Source organism: Corythoichthys intestinalis, chromosome 3 (genome assembly GCF_030265065.1).
Source record: "Corythoichthys intestinalis isolate RoL2023-P3 chromosome 3, ASM3026506v1, whole genome shotgun sequence".
Taxonomy (NCBI): Eukaryota; Metazoa; Chordata; class Actinopteri; order Syngnathiformes; family Syngnathidae; genus Corythoichthys; species Corythoichthys intestinalis.
Window position 1 is genome coordinate 49,212,474 of NC_080397.1, and position 26,287 is coordinate 49,238,760.

Here is a 26,287-nt window from a genome sequence, read left to right on the forward strand (position 1 = left end):
CATTCAACATACAGTACATAAGTACTGTATTTGTTTATAATGACAATAAATCTTCAAGATGGCACTTACATTATTAACATTCTTTCTGTGAGAGAGATCCACGGATAGAAAGACTTGTAATTCTTAAAGGATAAATGTGACTTTGTATATTGTGACTAAATATTGCCATCTACTGTATTTGTTGAGCTTTCAGTAAATGATACTACAGCCATTTAACAGTTCTGCCCAAATGCATGACGGGAAGTGCAACCATGACTGTGCATAGTGGCACCAATTGATATATCTTCTTTGCGTTGGGAAATAACATAGGGTGTTAAGGAAGATCAACTACTACTTTTGTTCCCCACATTCCTTCCCACGATATTTCTAATTGTTGAGAGATAGTAAGGCTTTAGCCAATTCAAACAAAGCTCCAAAGGCTGCCAAAATTCACTCTACTCATTTTACGCTGACTTTTAGCGGCGCCATTATAGGTTGAACGCAACAATGCGTGAGTGGGTCGTGCAGCGCATGCGTTAATTGTGTTAAATATTTTAACGTGATTAATTTTTTAAAAATTACTGACGTTAACGCGATAAATTTGATAGCCCTACTTTAAGCCAAAACTAGACTCTGGATGAGTGTAAGACATTTTGTCTGTAACGTTAAATACAATTAGAAAACAATTTAATGAAAAAAAAAAAAAAAAAGGCATGTACGATATTTTTTTGCCGATTCCGATACTTTGAAAATGACGTGATCGGACCCGATCGATCGGGATGCTGAGGCATCTTTACTTATAACAGATGTCATTTAGTGTTACCCGGCATATTATCTCACTTTTGAATGGATGTAAAAGATCAGAGCTGGACATAAATGGAGTTAGTGACATAATTTGCTGGATGACACTTAATGACATCTGTCATAAATATTCAGTAATGCCCATGATAGTGTCATAATTATGGCGATCTTATGACACCGCTGTCAAATAAAGTGTTATGTATTAACCCAAATAAATCAAATAAACCGCACTGGACTTTTAGCCACAGGATTCAAAATTAAGCGGAAAAAAAGCGTTTTATAGTCTGAAAATTACAGTGAATTCGGAAAGGTTCGGCTAATGTACATGTGAAACTCCTGGGGTTTGGTAGCTGTAGAAGGAGAGTTGAACACAATGACAACAGCGCGAAGCCTAAACAAGTGCAACATGGATTTATTGTCAAACTGGTTTGTTAAAATGTGAACAGGATTAATGATATATCCAATCTTAATCTCTGCTGTCAATAAAGTGCTGATTCAGACCAAGTCGCTCCTGGGAGTCATCTTTTTTTTTTTCAATGTCAAACTCTTCTGTGGAAGAAAACCAGGGGAATAATTAATGCATTGCAATATGAAGTCTTACAAATGATGAAAAAGCCCTTTTTTTCTTCTCTCTGCTCTCCAAAAGCCACAAATCTATTAAAAACAAAGCAAGAATGTGCAAACGTGATTACTCCCAAGTCTTTACTGTCGGGAATTGAAAAACGCAGAGGCAGTAGCCATTTTGGAACACTGGTATCCAAAGGTGGCCAATTTGTGATCGGGGGGGGGGTTTCAAAGTCCTGACGGTAGCGATGAGGTAAACACAAATGAGGGATATTGCACATACAAGTGAATGAAAAACAGTCTCTTTCCAACAGCCAAGCCTGTGCATAGAAGGAAGAGAATAAAGCACTTATGGTGTTAGCAGAACCCCCTAGTCAGCTAAGCCTTGTTAATATAAAGCTTTTTTTATGACTTCTGTAGAATCCACACCAGATTTGTAAGATTGGGGGGTAAAATAGTTGTGATGACAAATGCTGTTGGCAACCATGTTGAGAAAAGAACGGAAAATAAAAGACCTGAAGTCCCAGAAAATGTCAAATCTCTCAAGTTCAATTCTTTGTTAATAAATAGCATTTCGGTGAAAATGCTGAAAAGTTTTTTTTTTCATCCTGAAGCCAAAAAAAAAAAAAAAAAAAAGGGTAAATCCATTGTTGTCATTGATCCAATCTTGTTTGTTCAATTCTCTTGGAATTCAATCGGCAACTTTGTGAATAATATTTTTAAAAAAACATCCATTATTATCTGTGGAGAAGCACGAAAGCCTCTAGTTTTTCTGGGATGTTCCCCTGATAGCAGAGGCTGTGCTTGACGATGACACGGGCGGCCAGGCACTGCAGCGTGGTGTGGTTGATGGGTTGCACGACATTGCGGGCCAGCTCTTTTTCGTCCAGCAGCTCGCAGGCGGTCTGCTGCAAGGCGTTCGTGCTATCGAAGTGAGAGCCGCCCGACACCAACAGGTTCATGATGTCGGAGTGGCCGTTGGACGCGGCTATGTGGAGCGGGCTGGGCGAGACGAGAAAAAAAAAACAAAACAGCGGTGTCACATAGGGGTGTGACAAAATATCGAAATGGTGATACAGTACGTTTCCCACAGTTTATTTCACGTCAGCAGTAGAAAACACATAAAGAAGGACACACAGAGATTTGCAGGTTAGCAAGTTCATACAGACTAATGTTATGCTAACTGATGAAGGTTGGACTTTCAGTTGCAAAATTAGTGGTGTGTTCCCCACTTCCACAACCTTGAAGTCTTATTACATTTCTTACAGTGGCTGCTGCTGGCTGAAACAAAACTTCTCATAATAAAAAATAATTTAAAGGTGGGGTCAGTTACAACAATTAAAACATGTGGGGAGACAATCCGGCTTGACCGCAGTTCTAAATTATCGAAAACTCTTTGATCAACATCTTGATCTGACAGAGCCGAGGTGATGCCAAGAATGTTAATTAATCGCTGTTTTGTAGGACACGTACTCAGGGTCCAAATGTCCTGCTTCAATTTGTTCTGAGAAATCTAACATGTCCCGAGAGAGCTCATGCAAAATCTCAGATAACGCCGCCATGTTGAGAAGAAATAGGACGAAGCAAACGGTTATTACTCGATCAACTCAAACCCCGCCTAGTTCAAGCCCGCCTACCGCGTTTGATGAGCCAATGACGGATAACATTATTTCATGCGGCCACACGGGGAACAAGAGTGCAAGAATGAAATAAATAAAAAATGAAATAAATAAATGTTGAAATAAATAAATAAAAGTATAAGTAAAAAAAAAAAAAAATCTTGAAATAAATAAAAATCGAATAAATAAAAACTGAAATAAAAAAATAAAAACTGAAATAAATAAAAATCTAAATAAATGTTGAAATAAATATAAATTTCAATAACTAAAAATCTAAATAAATGTTGAAATAAATAAAAGTATAAGTAAAAAAATAAATCTTGAAATAAATAAAAATCGAATAAATAAAAAATGAAATAAAAATAAAAACTGAAATAAATAAAAATCAAAATAAATGTTGAAATAAATATAAATTGCAATAAAGAACTAAAAATCTAACAAAAAATTGAAATAAATGTTGAAATAAGTAAATAAAAATTGAAATAAATAAATATAAATTGAAATAAATAAACAAATGGAAATAAATAAAAATTGAAATAAATAAATATTATTTGAAATAAATACATTTAAATAAAGAAAATTGAAAAAAATAAAAATGGAAATAAATATTAAAATAAATAAATAAATATATATTGAAATAAAAGCATTTTAATGACACTTTTAATTATTTATTTGGGTATTTATTTATTGAATTTTTGCACTCCTGGTCCTCCATACTATAACTGAAGTCATTATATAACGCAAATAAGGTTGCTTAAAAGTTGGTGGGGACAATTTGAGCATCCTGAAAAGTTGATAGTGTTTTGTCCCTACTGTCCCTATGCAAACCTACACCCATGATTTTAAGTCACTGCCTATTCATTTAGGTGACTCCCAGGTCATTTCCTGTCCTGTAGCTCGAAATAAACAGGAAAAGACCCCTAAAATACCCCAAAATCAACAGGAAGTAACTGAAAATCAACAGGTAAATGACCTTAAATGGCCCAAAATTACCTAATTGCCTGGCATTGGCTGCCACCGACCGCCATAGACGTTCAATCCATTTGAAGTGGGAGGGGTGTCACCCTCCCAGTTCAAATGGATTGGACGTCTACTAGTGATGAACTCATTCCAATTCACAGCAGAAGCTTGTTTTTCTGTTTATTAGTCATTAGTAGAATATCCTAGAATGATTTCCTGACCAACGTATCGATCATCGTTATCGTGAGCTTTGTTTCGCAAATCGCATCGTATAGTGAGGTACCAAGAGTTTCCCACTTCGAGTCACTGTCAAACATTAGACTCGAAAAATCCCTTCAAAAAAGCATCGACAGACCTGTTGTCGTCGTCGTCCCGACTGTTGACGTCGGCGCCGCACTCCAGCAGAATGGCGGTGACTGTGAGCGAGGGGAATTTGCAGACGGGGTAGCGGCCCACGCAGGTGGTGTTGCGGTCGGCGGCCAGGTGGAGCGGACTAAAGCCGTTCTTGCCGCGCGGCTGCAGCTTTAGAAACCTGAGAGAAATTTTCATTTTTCAATAAAATGCGGAACTGCAAACCATTTCTTTTTTGTCTGCTCAGACAAAACTTTTTATCTATTTTGTTGCTCTGCCATCTTTGACTTCAACTTCTGTCTTTATAACGAATAAGGAAAGGGGGAAGTGAAATATGCGGTAAAGCAGTCAACACGTTTGTAGTTTTTTTTTTCGTGTGGCAGTGTTGCACACATTCGATTCAGCAAGTTAGACTACATGATTACTCTAAGACAGACCGCTCAACAAGTATAACCTGAAGACTCGTTGCCAAGTGATTATGCATTGATCTTCACAGGCCAGGTGATTATTCATGAGACTACTTTGGTAACACTTTATTTGACAGTGCCGCCACCAGACTGTCACAAGACCATTAGTGCTGCAACAATTAATCGATTCACTCGAGTACTTTGATTAGGAAAAAAAGCTTTGAATCAAATTTGCTGCTTCAATTATTCGTTTAATTAAAGTGACGTTCTAATGGTTTGTTTTGAAAGTGTTTGCATTAAGTTTTAGGCCGGTTAATGAGGCAACTAACGTGGCTAGTTAGTAGAGCTGGGAATCTTTGGGCACCTAACGATTCGATTACGATTACGATTCAGAGGCTCCGATTCGATTAGAAAATGATTATTGATGCACCCATCTCCTTTTTAAAAAAAAAAAAAATTCTTAAATGTTTTGTACATTAGTTCCAAAATTGTTCAAAAATACTCTTAGGCTAAACCAAACTACTATTTCAGTATCAAGTTAACATATAGCAGTAAACAAATATACAAAAATAACCGTTAATAAAAAACTTCAGTCCCCATTCTGTATCAGCAGCTTTAAACTACATTCAATTAATTTAATGTTGTGAATCAACCGTTAAAGTTGTTAAAATTGCTCCCGTTATTCCATAATTTCCCTTTTGTCTACTTTCGACATGTGAAAGTTTTAAAACTATTTTAAAGATAGATTCAAGTCAATATTTTACCGATTTAGGAGTATTTTAGATAAAAAGTTAATTACGTTCGCTTGGAAGGTTCGCTACAACAGCCTTGCCGGGAAGTGTACTGCTTTAAGATGGCGGCTGTTTACTAACGCCCACATCTAGCTTTTTGTAGATGTGCTGCTAACGCTACCGAATCTATAATGTATCTAGTCCTACATAAATGATATCTACCGTGACATTATGTGGATGTACAGTGCCTTGCAAAAGTATTCGGCCCCCTTGAATCTTGCAACCTTTCGCCACATTTCAGGCTTCAAACATAAAGATATGAAATTTAATTTTTTTGTCAAGAATCAACAACAAGTGGGACACAATCGTGAAGTGGAACAACATTTATTGGATAATTTAAACTTTTTTAACAAGTAAAAAACTGAAAAGTGGGGCGTGCAATATTATTCGGCCCCTTTACTTTCAGTGCAGCAAACTCACTCCAGAAGTTCAGTGAGGATCTCTGAATGATCCAATGTTGTCCTAAATGACCGATGATGATAAATAGAATCCACCTGTGTGTAATCAAGTCTCCGTATAAATGCACCTGCTCTGTGATAGTCTCAGGGTTCTGTTTAAAGTGCAGAGAGCATTATGAAAACCAAGGAACACACCAGGCAGGTCCGAGATACTGTTGTGGAGAAGTTTAAAGCCGGATTTGGATACAAAAAGATTTCCCAAGCTTTAAACATCTCAAGGAGCACTGTGCAAGCCATCATATTGAAATGGAAGGACCATCAGACCACTGCAAATCTACCAAGACCCGGCCGTCCTTCCAAACTTTCTTCTCAAACAAGGAGAAAACTGATCAGAGATGCAGCCAAGAGGCCCATGATCACTCTGGATGAACTGCAGAGATCTACAGCTGAGGTGGGAGAGTCTGTCCATAGGACAACAATCAGTCGTACACTGCACAAATCTGGCCTTTATGGAAGAGTGGCAAGAAGAAAGCCATTTCTCAAAGATATCCATAAAAAGTCTCGTTTAAAGTTTGCCACAAGCCACCTGGGAGACACACCAAACATGTGGAAGAAGGTGCTCTGGTCAGATGAAACCAAAATTGAACTTTTTGGCCACAATGCAAAACGATATGTTTGGCGTAAAAGCAACACAGCTCATCACCCTGAACACACCATCCCCACTGTCAAACATGGTGGTGGCAGCATCATGGTTTGGGCCTGCTTTTCTTCAGCAGGGACAGGGAAGATGGTTAAAATTGACGGGAAGATGGATGCAGCCAAATACAGGAACATTCTGGAAGAAAACCTGTTGGTATCTGCACAAGACCTGAGACTGGGACGGAGATTTATCTTCCAACAGGACAATGATCCAAAACATAAAGCCAAATCTACAATGGAATGGTTCAAAAATAAACGTATCCAGGTGTTAGAATGGCCAAGTCAAAGTCCAGGCCTGAATCCAATCGAGAATCTGTGGAAAGAGCTGAAGACTGCTGTTCACAAACACTCTCCATCCAACCTCACTGAGCTCGAGCTGTTTTGCAAGGAAGAATGGGCAAGAATGTCAGTCTCTTGATGTGCAAAACTGATAGAAACATACCCCAAGCGACTTGCAGCTGTAATTGGAGCAAAAGGTGGCGCTACAAAGTATTAACGCAAGGAGGCCGAATAATATTGCACGCCCCACTTTTCAGTTTTTTATTTGTTAACAAAAGTTTAAATTATCCAATAAATTTTGTTCCACTTCACGATTGTGTCCCACTTGTTGTTGATTCTTAACAAAAAATTAAAATTTTATATCTTTATGTTTGAAGCCTGAAATGTGGCGAAAGGTTGCAAGGTTCAAGGGGGCCGAATACTTTTGCAAGGCACTGTACTTTGTAGCAGCTTTTCGGCAGCAGTCAGGTATGTTGTTGTGTTTTTTTATCTCGTGGTATGAGTTGAGCTAGAGCCGTGAGTTGAGCATTGGCATTACCTGAGGGGCCGGGTAATGAGAAGCATGATGTTGAGCTACTCTCGCTCCGGTCTTCCTCATTGCGTCCTGAAGACCGCGCGGCGCGCTGAGTGTGTTGTACTTCCGCTTTACTTGGCATATTTCAATAATCGGAATTTGGATGTTTGTGAATCGTTCTCGAATCTTTCACGGCCGAATCGCGAATGATCTAGAAATCGGAAATTTCGCACACCTCTACTAGTTAGCATGCCAAGATGGCTAGCTAGTTTCTACTCTACCATTAGCCTACTTTTGTAAAGTGTTCCGCCACTGTAAATATCTGTTAAAAATACCATTTTCATAATATAGCCTGTGTTTTTTGGAAAGACTGAGAGGGTAGATGTGTGTACAAAATGAGCAACTCTCTAAAAAAACTGTTAAGATGGGGCTCGTGCTGCAATGATTAATTGATTAACTCCAGTATTTCGATTAGGAAAAAAAAGCTTTGAATCAAATTTTGCTTTTTCAAGTATTCGTTTAATTAGTGTAACGTTGTAATGGTTTGTTTTGAAAGTGTTTGCATTTAGTTTTATTGATTTGGGTGGATAAACTTCCCTCTCGTAGGAACAGTGAATATTACATAACTCATTTACCATGGCTTAATGCAGCTGCTCCCTGTTAAGACCGACATAAGTTTTTTTTTTTAGCTAATATGTTATGCATTCATAATTTAGTTTATAGGTATATTTAGCTGTTTTTTGTGGAAATATTGTTTGAACAATTTGTCAAAAGCACTGTTAAAAAAAAAAAAAAAAAAAAAGCATTTTATAGCATTTAAGGTAGTGGACTTGTGCAAGTTCGCAAATTGTTCTTAGATCATCATTTATTCATTTTAAACTCACGTATTTTAATTTATTTTTAAATAAAAGTGCAACTCCGCAGAGTTTGAAGAAACACTCGGGAATTTTATTTTGTATTCGCATTTAATGCTCTTTTGAAAGTGCAGTCTTAGCAAGCCTTTGTTTTACATCTCCTAAAATTTATTTTGCGACGCATTAAATGTTCGTAATCCGATGACTCGATTATTCGAACTAACTAGGTGATAGATTAATCGACTCATATCATAATTATCTTAATAATTATCTACGTCTTATGGCAGTCTTATGACACAAACAGTCAGATAAAATGTTACCTTTCAACCCAAATAAATCAAAAAATAAGCCGCACTGGACTATAAGCCGCAGGATTCAAAATGAGGGGAAAAAAGTAGTGCCTTATAGTCCGAAAATTACGGTAGTTGTCAGTCGACATATCATCACAAAGGTTTATAAAGGTTGGAAAGTTCCCTGTGTTGCTTTAAATAACTTCCACTGTACCTATAGATGGTTTCTTTCTTGAAGTGGTCCTGCTCCATTGTGCAAGGCACTTTCTCCAGCAAACAGATGAGGTGCAGGATGATGGACAGCGCCTTGCTGAGCTGGGCGGGATCCGGCGGCAGAGAGCGCCTTTGGCGGACAGCCCGTTCAATCTCCAACACGCTTTTGGACAGAATGCCCATAAGGTCCTCAAAGGAGACCGAAGTGCCCAGGAGGCCCTTGGCGCGGTCTTGCAGCATGAATGAGAAGAGCTCGGCAAACGACAGCAGGCTGGACGCAGTCATGGGGCTGAGGGGGTCCAGGTTGTTCTGCTGCATGTCCAGGGCGTACTTCCAAAGGTTGATGCAGCGCTCAAAATTACCAGAGTCAGCATAGACGGCGCCGCGGTACCGGATGTAGTAGGACGTGTCCGGGTGCTGCGGGCCCAGGATTCGTTCACGGATGAGCAAGGCCTGCATGCGCATCTCGTCAGGGTCCGATATGAGCCCATCCAGTTCCTCTCCGTTTGTAACCTGAAAATTGGGACAATGGGGTCATTCCTTACATCCAAGTCAGAGCCATATAGAAACAGAGTTGCGACACTCTGATCTCCCTGTGGGTGGTCACGTGGTTCATATAGGCATGAATAGTTCCAAGTCCAAGCAGCGCTGTCACTGTGATGGTGTTCTATGAAACTGACAGTGGTGATTGCGACATTTATGGTAAAAATGGATTAAATCACGCATCTAAGTACTTGTTTGATTAGGTCATTGGAGTCTTCGATGAAGGTGATACCCTGAAAGGTTACAAAAACGAGCTAACAAGCATGAAAGCTAGTCGTCTACCAATACTCACAGATAAGTATGCGTCACAAAGGGCCTCTGAAAAAGTTGAAGATAGTGACTTCATAAATTTAGCCCTCGCGATACCTTCCCATCTTACAGTCATCTTTAAACTGCTGTATTTTAAGCCAAAAGAACTGTTATGTTCGATAGAACAATATGTCTATATGCTGCCATAGCAGATTCATGGCGCATTAAGCCCCCAAACTAGTTTTAATTTGTCCCTTTTACTCTGGAAACCCCCGTTTACAGACATCGCGCAACTGCTTTTGTTTCAACCCAGCCATAAAAAGAAGGTAATTATATTTATTAATCAAAATGTCTGTCATCTTTATCTTAAAATCATTGATTGATGTCTAATATTTCGTTTAAATAAAAACTTAAAAATTATTCACTCACATATTTTAAACTTTTAAACAAAGGACGTCACAATGAAAAAATGGCGTCTGTAAAAAGGTTACGGATATCTACCTCATAACTATTGATTAATTGTATTTTTTTCGTTACTGTTGCATTTTCCCCAAAATGTTTGATGATAAATAATCGATCCAAACAAAGAAAAATTGGAGAGAAAAAAAGGTTTAAAAGGGTAAATATATGAAAAAGAACATCTCGACCACTCATTGATGTCTGCAATTTATGCATCATGACCTTTGTTATGTTACCATGTTTCACCCATAAAATCCCCCAAAAATCCAGCTGTGGCCATTCACGTCTGTGTCTTGACACTCGATGATACAAGCTACATGGAGTTTTTTGGATCGAAACAAGGTAAGTACGCGATATCTCAACATCATAGCCTCTTTAATTCTGCTCTCGCGTGCTCTCGCCTCCAGTTAGCGTTTTACTGTTTGATGGGGAAAAATATTACATTATGCCTTATGATAGATTTCATCCATGTCAAAGGGCTGTGTGATGGAGAAAATATTATGTGACCCGAAGTGAATTAGCACATTATGCCTTATGATAAATTCAATCCGGGTCAAAGGACAGAATGATGGGGGAAAATATTACATTATTCCTTTGTGATGTATGATTGCTTCTGTGACATAGATTGGAACAACATTTATTGTTTTTCACCTTGTTCCCATAGTTAGGAGACACGCTTGAGGAGGGAATCTCACGAGATAACTTGTTTTGCACCATAGTACGCGCTTGAGTCCCATAAATTAGGAGGGAATCGCACGAGATAACTTGTTTTATTGTTTTAATACACGCCTGGGTCCCATAGAATCTCACGAAATAACTTGTTTTGCACCCATAATATTTACATCTGTTGCAGCACAGCTCATTTGCCCCATGTGAAAAGTCCTTTTTCAAGGGGGCTGAACCAAGAGTAGCTTTAATGTTTGTCATTGGATGGGGCCGCGCCGCTCGGAGGCGGAAGTTCGCCTCTCCACCTCTGAGGGGTGCGTCCTTACAAAAGCAGATGTTTCCGGGCGACCCGTAAAGATCGCTGGTGGGTTAAGCGTACGCATCGCCCAGCTTTGTCCTTTTGCCGCTTTACTGGAGTGTTGCTGGCTTCCCACTCACTTGTCAGGGTAAGCGATTTTCATTGCTAAAGGGACATTTTGTTTTGCTGTAACGGTAACGCGGGGATTCTGGGGTTGACAAACTCAAATCTAGCGTCATCGGTGACATTTGTCTTACTTGTTAGTGATGCTTGTTGCTTGTTGTTGTGGGATTGTAATCAATAAATCTCATTTATTCTGCATTTTCTAATCAATAAACATTGTCTATTGAGCAAAAGTGTGCCTGGTACTGATTCACAGCGAACCTGGAAATTTCGGAAAACACTGTTTAAAAAAAATATATATATTTTTTTTTAAATGTCCTCCTGTTCAATTTTTTCTTCCCCCAGAAAATAGAGACTTTAAAGTGCCTGTGACACCAAAAAGCATGTTTATTTCATAATACACGCGGTATTTTATGCCCCTGAATGATATGGGCCGCTTCGATGTGTGTGGAAGCGATCGCTATTTTTATTTAGTTTTTTGAATCCCGCGCCATGAAAATGAGTGACTTCCGGCTTCGGTCTTGCATTGAGGAGGAGGGCGCTGTGACGTGTACGGTAGAAGACGTCCTCTTCACGCTACAGTGTACTGTTGTGTATGAGGACGAAGGATTCAGCTGATTTTGCGGATGAATACGTTTATTTTTCGCATCACGCCAGCCAAACGGCTGCAGAAAAATCATTCTGTATGAGGGAGAGGCGTATGCGCCTTTTTGGAGTTTCAAAAGGTTCCCATTCACCATGGATATTTACTGTAGGACCATTGGATTTACGAGGAAGTGAGTAAACATCTTGTTTTGTATTATGTAAAATACGAATACAGCGATTACAAAGTAAACACTACAAACTTCCTTTAAATGAAGGACTACTTACGTTTGATCATTGATAGGCATGTAAAAAGGTCTCCTAATGCTAATTAGCAGCAGCACGTTAGCTGCACAACAACTCCAGCCACCCTCCTCCGGGGAACGAACTGTAAATTGCTCTCCGCCGGGCGGTTTGCCAATCCGCAAAGACAATCGACAACCGGGTCGTCATGTCAAATAATCCAGGATAGTTATGTGTGATTTTCCGCTTCGAAGACTTTGAAACATCACTGGGTTCGGGTTAGCATGTCGGCTAGCTGTCACGCCTTCTGGTTTGTTTACATTCTCCGAAGCCGGGGAAGGGAAATGACATATGTCCGATTTAGGTGTCATAAAATATTGTTCGGGAGGTGCGACAGTAAAGGTGAAGTTGACAGTTTTGACCATTATGGAGTAATTTTGCCATGTCGTCCTGAATAAATGCATTTTTATTATTTCATATTCCATTCAGCACAAGACTGTTATTTGTCATGACCATGCCATTTATTTAGCAATTGGGGAAAATACTTGGATAAAAAGAATATCCTGTAAAAATATTGAAGTAAAGAGACAGAAACAATGACATTTTGCCGCTCTCTTCGTCATGTTTTCCTCGTTGTGAATAGTTCCCCCTCGACGGGCTGACTGGTCCTTCTCAAGCCATTTATATAGCTATTGGGGAAAAATACTTGGATAAAAAGAATATCCTGTAAAAATATTGGAGTACAGAGACTGAAACAATGACATTTTGCGGCTCTCTTCGTCGCGTTTTCCTCGTTGTGAATAATTCCCCCTCAATGGGCTGAATAGTAAAACCCATGAGCCCAGTCTACCGCTGACGTCATCCACCTGTTGGGGACGCTAAAGCCCTATAATGGTAGGCGTGGTTAACCGGCAGATTAAAAGACTAATTTTTTGTCATCTGTGCTTTGCTAAATTGTTGTATATAGTCGAATCGTCTCAAAATATGATTCTAATTCACATAATAATGCCATTTAAGACTTTTTTTCTCATGTCATATGCTCTTTAAGCTTTCCAATGATATATCATACATGCATATAGGACAATTTTGGAATATGGTCAAATTGGGGGTCTCAGAGTGGAACTTCAAGTCACCTGAGTGTTTTCTGCCATATATAAATATACCACGCACATACAAATAAAGCTCAACATATACAGTACATCATAAAGTGTCTTTGATAATATACAGACATATATAGTTGAAAATTCAAAAGAGGTTGTTTTTTTAATCCGCTAACCTCCGAATATGCTCGACAGCCAGCCATTCAAATAAATGGGGTCCGCCCTCATCAGCGCTATGTTTTGAACTATTCGAGGCTTTGTTAAACCAAAAGTATAATCGTATAATGGATAAGGTTGGGCATCGTTTGAAATTGAACGATTCCGGTTCAGATTCATCAACATTTTTGCCCCTGCCACAAAAGTCAAACTCTGCCTATGCTACGACTAGCCTAGATGGGTTCTACTCCAGTAATTAGATAAGACAAAAAACATGATGTCCCATTCATGACAATATTTTTCTCATTAATGGCCTCATTTATATGAAAATCGTGAATCACCAACGTGAATGACATTCTCAGGAACTGTAGGTTGGATACACAGAGATGTCACATTTTTTTAACATTCTGAAACGACTTTTTCCAATGGGAATGTTGTCAATACCGGGATTTGCCCCATTATAGTAAATAACGGATAATTAGATTCGAAATTTGAGTTTTCAGCATTGCTTGCACTGCAAAAAACACACCACCCTAAAACTGGTTAAATTCCCTGGTTTTCCCTGGTGAAATTATCTGCCAGTGTTTTAAGAAAATTTTGCTCACTTAGATTTCTTGAAAATAAGGAAAATAGCTAGCTGATACTAAGTTTAAAAGACTTATTTTAAGCAATAAATTAGTACATTTAATCTTAAAAAAAAAAAAAGCTCGTTCGTCAGAAATGTTCATAATTCAATAATAGATATCATTCAAAACATTCTAAATTTAGAATTACTTCACCTTTTAGATGTATGGGCTTAAGAACAAATAGTAATATTTACTTAAAGTGGAATTACCTGACGTATTAATCTGTTAACTAGTCTTTAAACACATAAAACAAGATGGAGAAAATTATTTGACAAGATTTAAGAAAAATAATCTGATTAAGACATTATAATCTTGCAGTGTGTGGCATGAGCATTGGAGCAAAGTTTAATGACTCACCATAAAATACTACATAACACAGATAACTGCTCCACACATCAGCTTAAGCACCGCTATTTAATGGCAAAAGGAAGTTCCAAAGACTCACCTCCCGGGCGTAGTCGTAGGCCATAATCAGATGCTTGGGTTCAGGTTTATGGACCACGTTGTTGCTGTCCATATATCTCAAGTCCATGGCTTTCTTCCAGTATTTCAAGGCTCCCAGCAGGTCTCTCTTTTTGTCGACAAACGTTGCCCCCAGCAGCTCCAGGGCATCGATGCGCTCCTTGTGGCTCGTCTAAGCGGGACAGAATGTTCAAATATCTTTGTTTGAAAGTTGTATGAACCGATCAGCCATGTCCTGGTTGGGGGGCCTCACCTGATGGTGTGCAGTCAGGTAGTCGACTATGTTAGTGTGGCCTGTGACGCTGGCAGATAAAAGTGGCGTCATGCCATAGCCGTCCTGCTCCATGGATGCCCGGTACTGCAACAACATCCGCATGATCTCCAGGCTACCCGACTCGGCGCAGTCGTGAAGCGCTGTGTTGCCTAAGAGAAACCCCCAACATCAAAAATGTTAAAGTTAGTCAGGTAAGGTACATGCCATGGAAATGGTTTCCTCTAAAGAACCATAACAGTTCTACTTAAACAGTCACTTTAGAATAGAGTGCAAAGATGTACAACTAAGAAGCTCACTTACAGCTCTACCTGCGGTTTTTCCATTTGAGTGTTCTACAGTAAATTAATGGTTGAGAAATAGCTAACATTGTCACAACAGCGACACGACGATTCACATTACATAAAATTCTGTCAGAATCGCCACTGTAGCAACTGCCACGTCACTGATAGAAATTCTCACGCTAGGCAGGCATTGTTCAGACTTACAGTGGGAGAACAAGTATTTGATACACTGCCGATTTTGCTGGTTTTCCCACTTGCAAACCATGTAGAGGTCTGTAATTTGTATCATAAGTTCTCTTCAACTGTGAGGGACAGAATCTAATACAAAAATCCAGAAAATCACATTGTATATTTTTTAAATAATACATTTGTATTTAACTGCATGAAATAAGTATTTGATACATTACCAACTAGTAAATATTTCGGCTCTTAGTTCTTTTTTAAGAACCCCTCCTGTTCTCCACTCATTACCGGAAGTAACTGCACCTGTTTGAACTTGTTACCTGTATAAAAGACACCTGTTCACATGCTCAAACAAACAAACTCCAACTTCTCCACAATGGCCAAGACCAAAGAGCTGTGTAAGGACATCAGGGATAAAATAATAGACCTGCACAAGGCTGGGATGGGCTACAGGAAAATAAGCAAGCAGCTTGGTGAGAAGGTAACAACTGTTGGAGCGATTATTAGAAAATGGCCGAAGTTCAAGTTGACGGTCAATCTGCCTCGTTCTGGGGCTCCATGCAAGATCTCACCTCGTGGAGCATCACTGATCATGAGGAAGGTGAGGGATCAGCCCAGAACTACACGGCAGGACCTGGTCAATGACCTGAAGAGAGCTGGAACCACGGTCTCGAAGAAAACCATCGGAAACCCATTACGCCGTCATGGATGAAAATCCTACAGCACACGCAAGGTCCCGCTGCTGAAGCCAATGCATGTCCAGACATGTCTGAAGTTTGCCACTGACCATCTGGATGATCCAGTGGAGCAATGGGAGAAGATCATGTGGTTGGATGAGACCAAAATTGAACTTTTTGGTCTAAACTCGGCTCGTCGTGTTTAGAGGAAAAAGAAGGATGAGTACAACCCCAAGAACACCATCCCAACCGTGAAACATGGAGGAGGAAACATTTTTTGGGGCTGCTTCTCTGCCAAGGGTACAGGACGACTGCACCGTATTGAGGGGAGGATGGATGGGGCTATGTATCGCCAGATCTTGGCTGACAACCTCCTTCCTTCAGTGAGAGCCCTGATGATGGGTCATGGCTGGGTCTTCCAGCATGACAACGACCCAAAGCACACAGCTAAGGCAACTAAAGAGTGGCTCCGTATGAAGCATCTGAAGGTCCTGGAGTGGCCTAGCCAGTCACCAGATCTGAACCCGATAGAAAATCTATGGAGGGAGCTGAAAGTCCGTGTTGCCCGGCAGCAGCCCCAAAACCTGAAGGCTCTGGAGAAGATCTGCATGGAGGAGTGGGCCAAAATCCCTGCTGCAGTGTGTGCAAACCTTGTCAAGGACTACAGGAAACGTTTGGTATCTGTAATAGCAAACAAAGGTTTCTGTACCAAATATTAAGTTCGATTTTTGTGATGTATCAAATACTTATTTCATGCAATTAAATGAAAATTTATTATTTAAAAATCATACAACGTTATTTTCTGTTTTTTTTTGTATTAGATTCCGTCCCTCACAGTTGAAGAGAACTTATGATACAAATTAAAGACCTCTACATGCTTTGCAAGTGGGAAAACCAGCAAAATCGGCAGTGTATCAAATACTTGTTCTCCCCACTGTATGTGTTCTTCTATCTACTGTCCTTACACAGTGAGTAATGGTTGTTGTCGCACGGCAGCCAGGTTGCGTCAACTTGTTAAACCTGGCAGTCCAGGAATTTAAGCCTGTGCAGTAGACTGAGCAAGTCAGAACAAGCACTACTGTGTGCACTGTAAAATTAATACTCTGAACACTCAACTTATTTTGCCTAATATCCCACTGTATTGTTGTCTAATAGAATTACCGTAATTTTCGCACTATAAGATGCGCCTGACTATAGGCCGCCACCCACCAAATTTGAGACGAAAAAGGCATTTGTTCATAGATAAGCCGCACTGGACTATTAGCCGCAGATGTCCTCACTGTATTATGGGATTTTTACATCAAAAAATATCAACCAGTAACACTACATTTGACAGCAGCATCATAAGACTGTCAGAACACCAAATGAACCACCATGAAGCTTTGAACCAATTGGCTCCAAAGCTATCACCGTTCTCTTGGGGGATACAGTGAACCTCTGCTGCCACCTGCTCTCAACACTGTGGTCATCCAACATGCCTCCTCGCATGCATTTCAGCGCTAAAGATGTAAATAACAAATCAAAATTCATGTTCTGTGCTAATTATTTCTTCAGTTACTGTTCTAGTTATTTCATTAATTGCTATTTATGGTATTTGGTGATAGTTTATTTGAAGATGGCGCTATTAGACTGTCAGATGTCATTTTGTGTCATCTGGCATATTATCTCCCTTTGGAATGGATGTAAAAAGATCCGAATCTTGGGGTACCTAACGATTCGATTACGATTCAATTATTGCTTCACCCCCCCCCCCTCCCCCCGGTTTTAATGTTTCTTACATTAGTACATCTTAGTTCCAAATTGTTCAAAAATCCCCTCAGACTAAACCAAACTATTTCAGGATCAAGTTAACAGTTCAAAACGGTAAATAAAATTCTCAAGTCCCCATTGTGTATCAGCAGCTTTAAACTACATTCAATTAATTTTAATGTTGTGAATCAACCGTTAAATTTGTTAAAATTGCTCCCGTTATTCCATAATTTCCCTTCTGTCTACTTTCGATGTGAAAGTTTTAAAACTGTTTCATCATTTAAAGATAGATTCAAGTCAAGATTTTGCCGATTTAGAAGTATTTCATATAAAAAATTAATTAGGTTCGCTACAACAGAGCCTTCCAGGGAAGTCTACTGCTTTAAGATGGCGGCTGTCTGTCATTTCGCATCTAGTTCTATATACATGTGATATCTACCATAGCATTATGTGGCCGTATGTTTGTAGCGACGAGCAACTGGAAGTTGTTGGTGATAGCTGTCGGCCGCAGTCAGGTATTATTGTTTTTTTATCTAGCGGCATGAGTTGAACATGATATTTATTCTCGGTCCGTTCCTCATTGCGTCCCGAAGACTGCGCTGACAGTGTTTTAATTCCGCTTTACCTGGTAAAATTAAATAATCGGAATTTGGATATTTGTGAATCGTTCTCGAATCTTCCACGGCCGAATCGCGAATAAGAATCAGATATTTCGCACGCCTCTAGTCTTATGGCAGTCTTATGACGCCGCTGTCAAGTAAAGTGTTACCGATTAACCCAAATAAATAAACAAATAGGTTGCACTGGACTATAAGCCGCAGGATTCAAAATGTGGGAAAAACGTAGCCATTTATAGTCCGAAAATTATGCTAACTACGCTACAGTGGCATCTAGACATACGATCCTTTCGACATCAGATGTAATATTTGACACATTTGTCTAGCTGTATGACAACATGCTCGAAATACGACAGCGTCGCAATTTCGTTTTTCCACAAGACGGCAGGCAGCATGGCGGATTTTCTCAGAACCCATGTTGATTTCTCTCACAAGAAGGTTAATGCAGGTGGTGAAAAAAAGGAAGACTGTGGCGCTTTCCATTGAAATTAAAAAGGAAATGATTGAAAAATATGAGCGTGGTGTATGCGTCAGTTAACGGACTCAAAAATTCGGCCGGAATATGTCTACGATCTCGCCGGTCCGCAAGCAGATCGAAGCTAACAAAATGGACAAAGCATCCGAGGAGACGACTATCCTCTCTAGATGTCGTAGCGCTATTCCGGAAGGAGATGGAAGCTCTTTTGCTGATATGGATTAAGGATCCTCCTGCCATCTCCTCCAACTTTCATTCGCCAGTACAAGTTAAGGTGACAATAAAAACGCTTTTTCACTTCCAATTTATTATTTTTTTTCTTGTAACATTGGAAAGGAAGTCGCCATCTTCGTCAGGTTTTTAGTCATTAATTTCAGAACTTGTGCGACAACACTGCTACTGTCCGCCGCAGCCGACGCCAACAACAACAGAACATATTAAGAGAAAATAAAAACTTCGTACTCTTCCGCACCCCTCTCACTCTGTCGTCAGTCCCACGGTGTGTTCGGGAACAGCATGCAAAACACAACCGCCAAATTAGAACTCGATGTTACATTATTATTACAATTTGTATTTATAGTTGATTTGTTTTGCTATGTGTAACTGCTATTTGTAATGGTACCTGCAGTATTTATTAAGGATTTAGCAGTTTTTTGGGCTGTGGAACGAATTAATCGAATTATAATGTATCCTTAGGGGAAGATCCTGCTCGACATACAACCATTTTGACTTACAAACCAGGTCCTGGAATGAAATAAATTCATATGTAGCGGTACTACAGTATACATCCATGTTTTTTATAATACATTTAAATGTTTACATTTTTAAAATTTATTTATAGTTACCCTTCTGTGAATTAGATCTGTAATGCATGCTTTGAATGGACCTGAGATATGAAATATTAGGAACAACTCAGTAGGATCTATTGCAGTTGTACATTACTGCTAACTACATTCACAATAATATATACCACATGACATTGAAACTTTTACATCTTGTATCAGTGGCTTTCTGTTCCTCTACAAGGCTATACTCGAGGGACAAAATATTCCAGACAACACTGCGTTGTACTGTATTTGTGTTTTTAAGGAGTGCTCAGGAGGTTCATTTTGGCCTTGTGTTCCTATATAAAATGATGAGGCAATAAATTTTCCAAAGGGGCCATGACGCACGTGAGAAAGAGGAACCGTTGCTTCAACCTGCTTTGAACAACTCATCCAGAAATACTATTAAATTTCCTTCTTGGATTTGACCCAAATACCAACCAACAAGTGTTTGAGGTGTTTTTCCAATGTCTCATCATAGAAAAAGTTATGTGATGTAACTTGTGTCCAGTGGATTGACTGCAAGAATAATGCTATTTACAGCACAACTTTGAGAGTGCGCATTTGAGGATTAATGTCAACAAGCTTGAGATTTAGTAGTTAGGGATGTTCTTGATTAAACGAATGTCTGCGCGTTGAACCCTGCTGATGAGGCCAACCTGATCTTAAGATAGAGACCGCCAAAATTCCAGCCATGGAATGAGGGAACAGTTATTCCTGACAGAGTGATGAGTGAACGCCATACCTTGCGTGAAGAAGGACTCAAGGCCTTTTACCTCACTCAATTTATAGGCTAACACTAGTGACCATGGTAACATGCCAATGTGATTTACAAGAATCTGAACTAGTGCTGCAACGATTAATCGATTAACTCAAGTATTCGATCGGAAAAAAAAAAAGATTCGAATTAAATTTGGCTGCTTCGAGTATTCATTTAATTAAAGTGGTATTGTAATGGTTTGTTTTGAAAGTGTTTGCATTTAGTTTTATTGATTTGGGTGGATACACGGCCCTCTAGTCTACCTCATTTCACATGGTTAAACCCATCTGCTCCCTGTTAAGACCAACATAAGCCAAGTTTTTGTTTGAGCTAATGTTTTTTAATGCAGTTGTAATTTAGTTAATAGGTATATTTAGCCATATTTTGTGGGAATAAGTGTCTGAACCATTTGTTAAGAGCATTCTCAGCATTGTAAAAAAAGTTAGCATTTTATAGCATTTAACCTAGCGAACTTTTGCTATGCAAGTTATCCAACTGTTCTTTCGTTGTAGATGGAGCTTCATTTATTTATTTATTTATTTTTAATACAGTTTGAGGCTCAGGTCAGGTAATTTTTTTATGTTCCTTAATCGATTACTCGATTATTCAAACTAAAAAGTTAATCGATTAATCGACTACTAAAATAATCGATAGCTGCAACCCTTATCAGAACCCTCCCCTTTGAGGATAAAAAGGCAAATTGCGTAGCTGCTTGCTAAAATTGTAAACCTATGTACAATATGGTGGAAAGGTATTTTAGTCAGTGTTTTAAAGACTTATACATCACCACAATTGATGTGAATTTCCAATTTATAGCTTGGACAGGTTGGAGTTGTGTCTATTCGCACTTTGACAGCGAAAGGTACAGTGCATCCACTCCAAAAAAATCTTGTTATCAAAAATAATAACAATAATGATCTGTAGTGATCGACAGATAACACTGGTCCAAAAGAAAATGAAATATGCGTCACTAAAAATTAAAAATGAGGTCAAAAGTTTCAATTAGCTATAGTTTTGAGATCCAGTATCTGGCAGAAAAATCAAAATCCAAGCAATTTAGGCGAAAATGGGTATTAATTGAAATGCAATGGTTCTTTCTGGGTAAACATATCTGCCTAAAAAAGTGGTATGCCATTTCAGAATATAATTGTGTAGGAAAGAGCTTTGACATAATATGCGGTTTTCAATGTGTTGCATAAATCCTGGTGTTTTGGAAGTGGACAAAATGCCTAAATGTAGACATTTCATAAGCAGTGGCACACACTCTGATATATCCATCTCATGTCAAATGCAACAACTTGAAAAATGATATCAATTTAGCCATTTTTTAATCTCTGAAGCAGATATTTTCCCCAAGTTTTGTAGACAAGTGTTATCGGTCGGACCAATTATAGCAACGATATTCGGAATTGCGGGCAGAATTAAACAAAATAATGTAGTACTGTAAAGATTAATCGATTAACTCTAGTAATGCTTCAAGGATACATTTAATTAGAGTGACGTTGTAATGGTTTGTTTTCAAAGTGTTGCATTTAGGGGCCGTTTACATGGTGACTTTCCGAGAAGACAAAAAATTTCATGCTTGCATTTTATATTGTTCCGTCTCCATTTGAACAACGTCGCAATTCCGCATGAAAACCATGTAGTATTCATGCCAGGCCCTAGGGGGCAGTGCAGATTTACAAGGCGACAGCGAATGATGCACTTTGACCTCCTCAGCTCGGAAGACAACATGCCCGCCCACTCCAAGCAATGGCATTTTCTTTTGCTCAAAAAGGCACAAAAATGGAAACATTCAACATATTTAAAAATTATAAAAACTGTAAATTAAAGCCGACGTTCCGCCATATGTGCTGTTTTTAATGTTTAGTAGCACCGCTGCGCACGCCCAATGTGACGTGTACGAGTGCTGACGTTATCGGCGCGGTCCCGTGCCGCGGGATATGCATGCCGAGCAAGCCCCCCCTCAAGCCCCCACAATCGCATTATTCCACTTTGGAGGCAGGATTCAAAGGTTTGCATTTTTGCCTTCTGTCTTCGCCGACACCATACGAACGCGAGGCCACTCCACAACACAGTTATTGAGTCTTTGTGTCGCAGAGTCGCCATGTAAACTGCCCCTTAGTTAGAGTTGGGTGGATACTAACGGTGGGATCCTTGGGGCGCCTAACGATTCGATTACGATTCAGAGGCTACGATTTGATTATAAATTGATTATTGATGCACCCCCCCCCCCCACCCACGAGTTTAATGTTTCGTACAAAATTGTTCAAAAATCATCTCAGGCTAAACCAAACTACTATTTCAGTTTCAAGTTAACAGTTCAAAACAGTAAAGAAAATACTCAAGTCCTCATTCTGTATCAGCAGCTTTAAACTACATTCAATTAATGTTGTGAATCAACTGTTAAAATTGCTTCCGTTATTCCATAATTTACCTTTTGTCTACTTTCGACATGTGAAAGTTTTAAAACAGTTTCATCATTTAAAGATGATTTTTTTTTTTTTTTTTTTTTTTTGCCGATTTAGGAGTATTTTAGATAAAAAGTTAATTAGGTTCGCTACAAGAGAGCCTTCCAGAGAAGTCTACTGCTTTAAGATGGCGACTGTTTACTGACGCCAGCAAGTCTGTCGTTTCGCATCTAGTTCTATAAATATGTGATATCCACCATAGCATTATGTGGGCTTATGTTTGTATCAACTAGCATCTGGGCGTTGGTTGTAGTGGCTGTCGGTCGCAGTCAGGTATTATTGTTTTTTTTTTTAATGTAGCGGCATGAGTTGAACCTGATATTTACTCTCTGTCCGCTCCTCATTGCGTCACAAGACCACGCCGACTGTGTTTTTGTTCCGCTTTACCTGGAATAATTAAATAATCGGAATTTGGATGTTTGTGAATCATTTTCAAATCTTCCGCGGCCGAATCGCAAATCGAAGAATCTGAAATTTCGCACACCTCTAGTGGATACACTGCCCTATAGGGTCAACAGTAAATATGCCATAACTCTTCTAACACGACTGAATACACCAATCTTTGAAGATTCCTAGAATTTGGCACCCTCGGCTGCTGATGACCATGTAATTGTCTGTCTATTGTTTCAGGCACTTCATAGAATGTAAAAGCAGTAACATTGCACGTGGGTTGCTAATTGACGTCATCTACGTTGTGCTGAATGAGGTAATTAATTGCCAGTTTAGATAATAATATTTGCGTAGACAAAGCTTTTTCAGACACACCCAGACTGCAAGGTGGCATATTTTCCTAGCATGACTTTTCACTTTGGTAGGGCGAGTCATGCAATCTCTCTGCCAAATAATGTTCCAGATTGGTACACCTGCACAATTACAAAAGGTGCAAATGTGAATTATTATTGTATCCCAAGTCTGTCAATATTCATCAAAAAAATAGTTGGAACATGTAGGCTGTGTCACACCATGCTGCATGACAAGCAGAAAATCTGACATGCCAGACTTCCTGCGAAATGGTCGTGAGGCGTCCGAGATGCCAGATTGGCAGTCGGTGGATAAGTCACACTACACAGGCAGTGTTGTGTCCGGCAACATTGACGTTTTCGCACTATAAGCCGCCACCCACCAAATTTGACACGAAAATGGCATTTGTTAATGAATAAACTGCACTGGACTATAAACCGCAGCTGTCCTCACCATATTATGGGATATTTACACCAAGATATTAACCGGTAACACTTTATTTGACAGTGGCATCATACCACTGTCAAATGAACCACCATGCAGCCAATTGGTTCAAAGCTTCATTGCTTCAAAAAGCTTCATTTGGCTGCTCCCTTAGGGTAGACAATCAACATCCTGCTGCCACCTGCTGTCAACACTGTTGTTGTCCAACATGCCTCATAGCATGCATTGCTGCACTACAGATGTAAATAATCAAAATTTATGTTCTGTGCCATTTATTTCTTCAGTTACTGTTCTAGTTGTTTCATTAGTTGCTAGTTGTGGTATTTGGTAATACTTTATTTGACATTGGGGCCATAAGACTTGTCATTAGACAATCATAATTATGACATGACACTGTCATGAGCATTAATGTATGCTTATAAAAGATGTCATTATTGTTATCCGGCAAATTATCTCACTTTTGAATGGATGTAAAAGATCCAAGCTGGCCATAATTGGACTTAGTGACACAATTTGCCCGATGACACTTTCAGTAATGGCCATGATAGCTTCATAATTATGACGGTCTTATGACAGTCTTATGACGCCGCTGTCTAATAAAGTGTTACCTATTAACCCAAATAAAACAACAAATAAGCCGCACTGGACTATAAGTCACAGGATTATAGTCCGAAAATTACGGTACATTAAACACCTACACTAACTATGAATATAGTCCTGCTATTGTAAACTAATTGTGTTTCCTGTGGACACCGTATGGAGGGCCTGATGACCGAGGAGAAAAAGGAGGGGAGGTGGGGCTCAGAAAGAGATGTGATTAGGTGGGGTGGCGCATACACAAATCAGCATTGTCAGGTATACAACCCAGTATGATGTGAAATTGTGAATCACTTGTAAGTGTGGAAATCCTGTGTGTAAATGTTGAAATCCTATTCTATGCTGCTTGATCGCTAATCCTCGCACCGCAAGTTTCTCTACTTCAGTGTGTCTAATTGCACCCAGCCATGCGTGAATCCCATCAGACGTGTGACAGTCCTGCAGACAAGTGGAATGCTGTGCGGAGGCCGCACAGAGCCACGGCCCCTCCCCAGCCAATCGGGGGGGGGGGATCAAGCCCATCCCTCCTCCGACAGTTCCAGCAAGGGAGCCGCTGCCATCCCCCCGGGACCCAGGGTGGTCCCCGGATCATCCGCGCCCCCATTAACCGGCCTTCAGGAAAGGGGTGAGGGGACGAGCCAGAGCTCCACACCCCAACCACCACCTGTCCACCAGCCACTGCCGCGACCCCCCCAACCAATACGGCACACCGCAGGACCCCAACCGCCCACTAGGCCCTGGGTTGGACAGGATCCCCACCCGGATTGGTTGACACCGCGCCAACCCACCGGCACTCAGTCAGCGACCAGCACCGGAGCCTAAGGAGTAGAAAAGAGAAGGGAAGGCGGAAGTAGGAGAGCGCTGAGAAGTCCCACCATCTGCAGGTAGCGCGGGGACACCCCCCCGACACCTCCCCTCCCCACTTCAAAACGTCGGCCACCACAATCAATGGTTAATCACGACGCGTGTTTTGTTAAATCGGGCTGAAATCGTGTAGTTTGTGCTGGGCATTTGACAATTTAAGGAGATCTGGAATTATAATATGCCACTTATCCAGTTGGAAGTTGATTTTTCCTAAAAACAAGGTGATTTAACAGCTCTGTGTTTTGAGTGTGGGGGCACAAACCTTTTAGAAGGCCCCTTTGGCGGACAGTCTAGCCTGCAGCAACAAGCTAACGTGTCACGATCAGCGTCACACCTCTCACGTATACTGGACTGTCTCAGAAAATTAGAATACACAATATTCCAATTTTCTGAGACAGTCCTGTACATTAATCCACCATTTAAAGCAGGGGTGTCCAAACTTTTTGCAAAGGGGACCAGATTTGGCGTGGTAAAAATGTGGGGGGCCCACCTTGGCTGACGTCCTTTACATAGAACAATATACAGGACTGTCTCAGAAAATTAGAATATTGTGTATTCTAATTTTCTGAGACAGTCCAGTATAGGACACATATTAGCTCATCCACCACCCTAACAGTACAATGAGTAATCGGAAAAATGTATCCATCCAGGGCTATGGTTTGTTTTGCGTAATGTGCTGCTAAATAAGGTAACACACAATGTTGCCAAGTCATCTCCAAGCATGTGGCCAGGTGGTCTCATTATCAGTCGAGTTGTCGTCATTTGGGCTGCAACGGATTTTTTTTCAGTGTCGTTTTAGCATCAGCAAAACTGTACACAAACTGGATGGGCAAGGCATGGTTGAAAAGAGGAGTGAGCAAGGCCATTTACTTGAAGGTTGAAAAAGCATCTCCAAACAGAGGCGGAGGATTGCAACAACCCCTATTCCTTGTCTAAATACAATACTGTCTCCATTTGCCCTTCCAAAAACACTTAATAAAATAGCCTCAAACAAATAAACAACACAACCACATTTTGCTATCAGGTGGCGCCACGTCCAGTTTAATCTGAACAGAAAATTGACAATGGAGATTCCCCCAAGTACTGCTGAGGGCGTGCAGAGCT

At 40.0% G+C, this 26,287-nt stretch overlaps 1 protein-coding gene across 1 annotated transcript in view; it reads right to left on the reverse strand.

Annotated features, from left to right (window-relative positions):
* Positions 1-1,176: 1,176 nt before the first annotated feature.
* The window catches only part of fem1c (fem-1 homolog c), a 36,594-nt gene continuing 11,483 nt past the window's right edge, over positions 1,177-26,287 (reverse strand). Inside the window, exons 2-6 of the mRNA XM_057831961.1 lie at positions 14,480-14,649; positions 14,210-14,398; positions 8,721-9,232; positions 4,279-4,455; positions 1,177-2,346 (exon numbers count right to left, since the gene is read on the reverse strand). Of these exons, the coding sequence (XP_057687944.1) occupies positions 2,082-2,346; positions 4,279-4,455; positions 8,721-9,232; positions 14,210-14,398; positions 14,480-14,649 (1,313 nt within the window). The 3' untranslated portion in view covers positions 1,177-2,081. The remainder of the gene's footprint in view (positions 2,347-4,278; positions 4,456-8,720; positions 9,233-14,209; positions 14,399-14,479; positions 14,650-26,287) is intronic.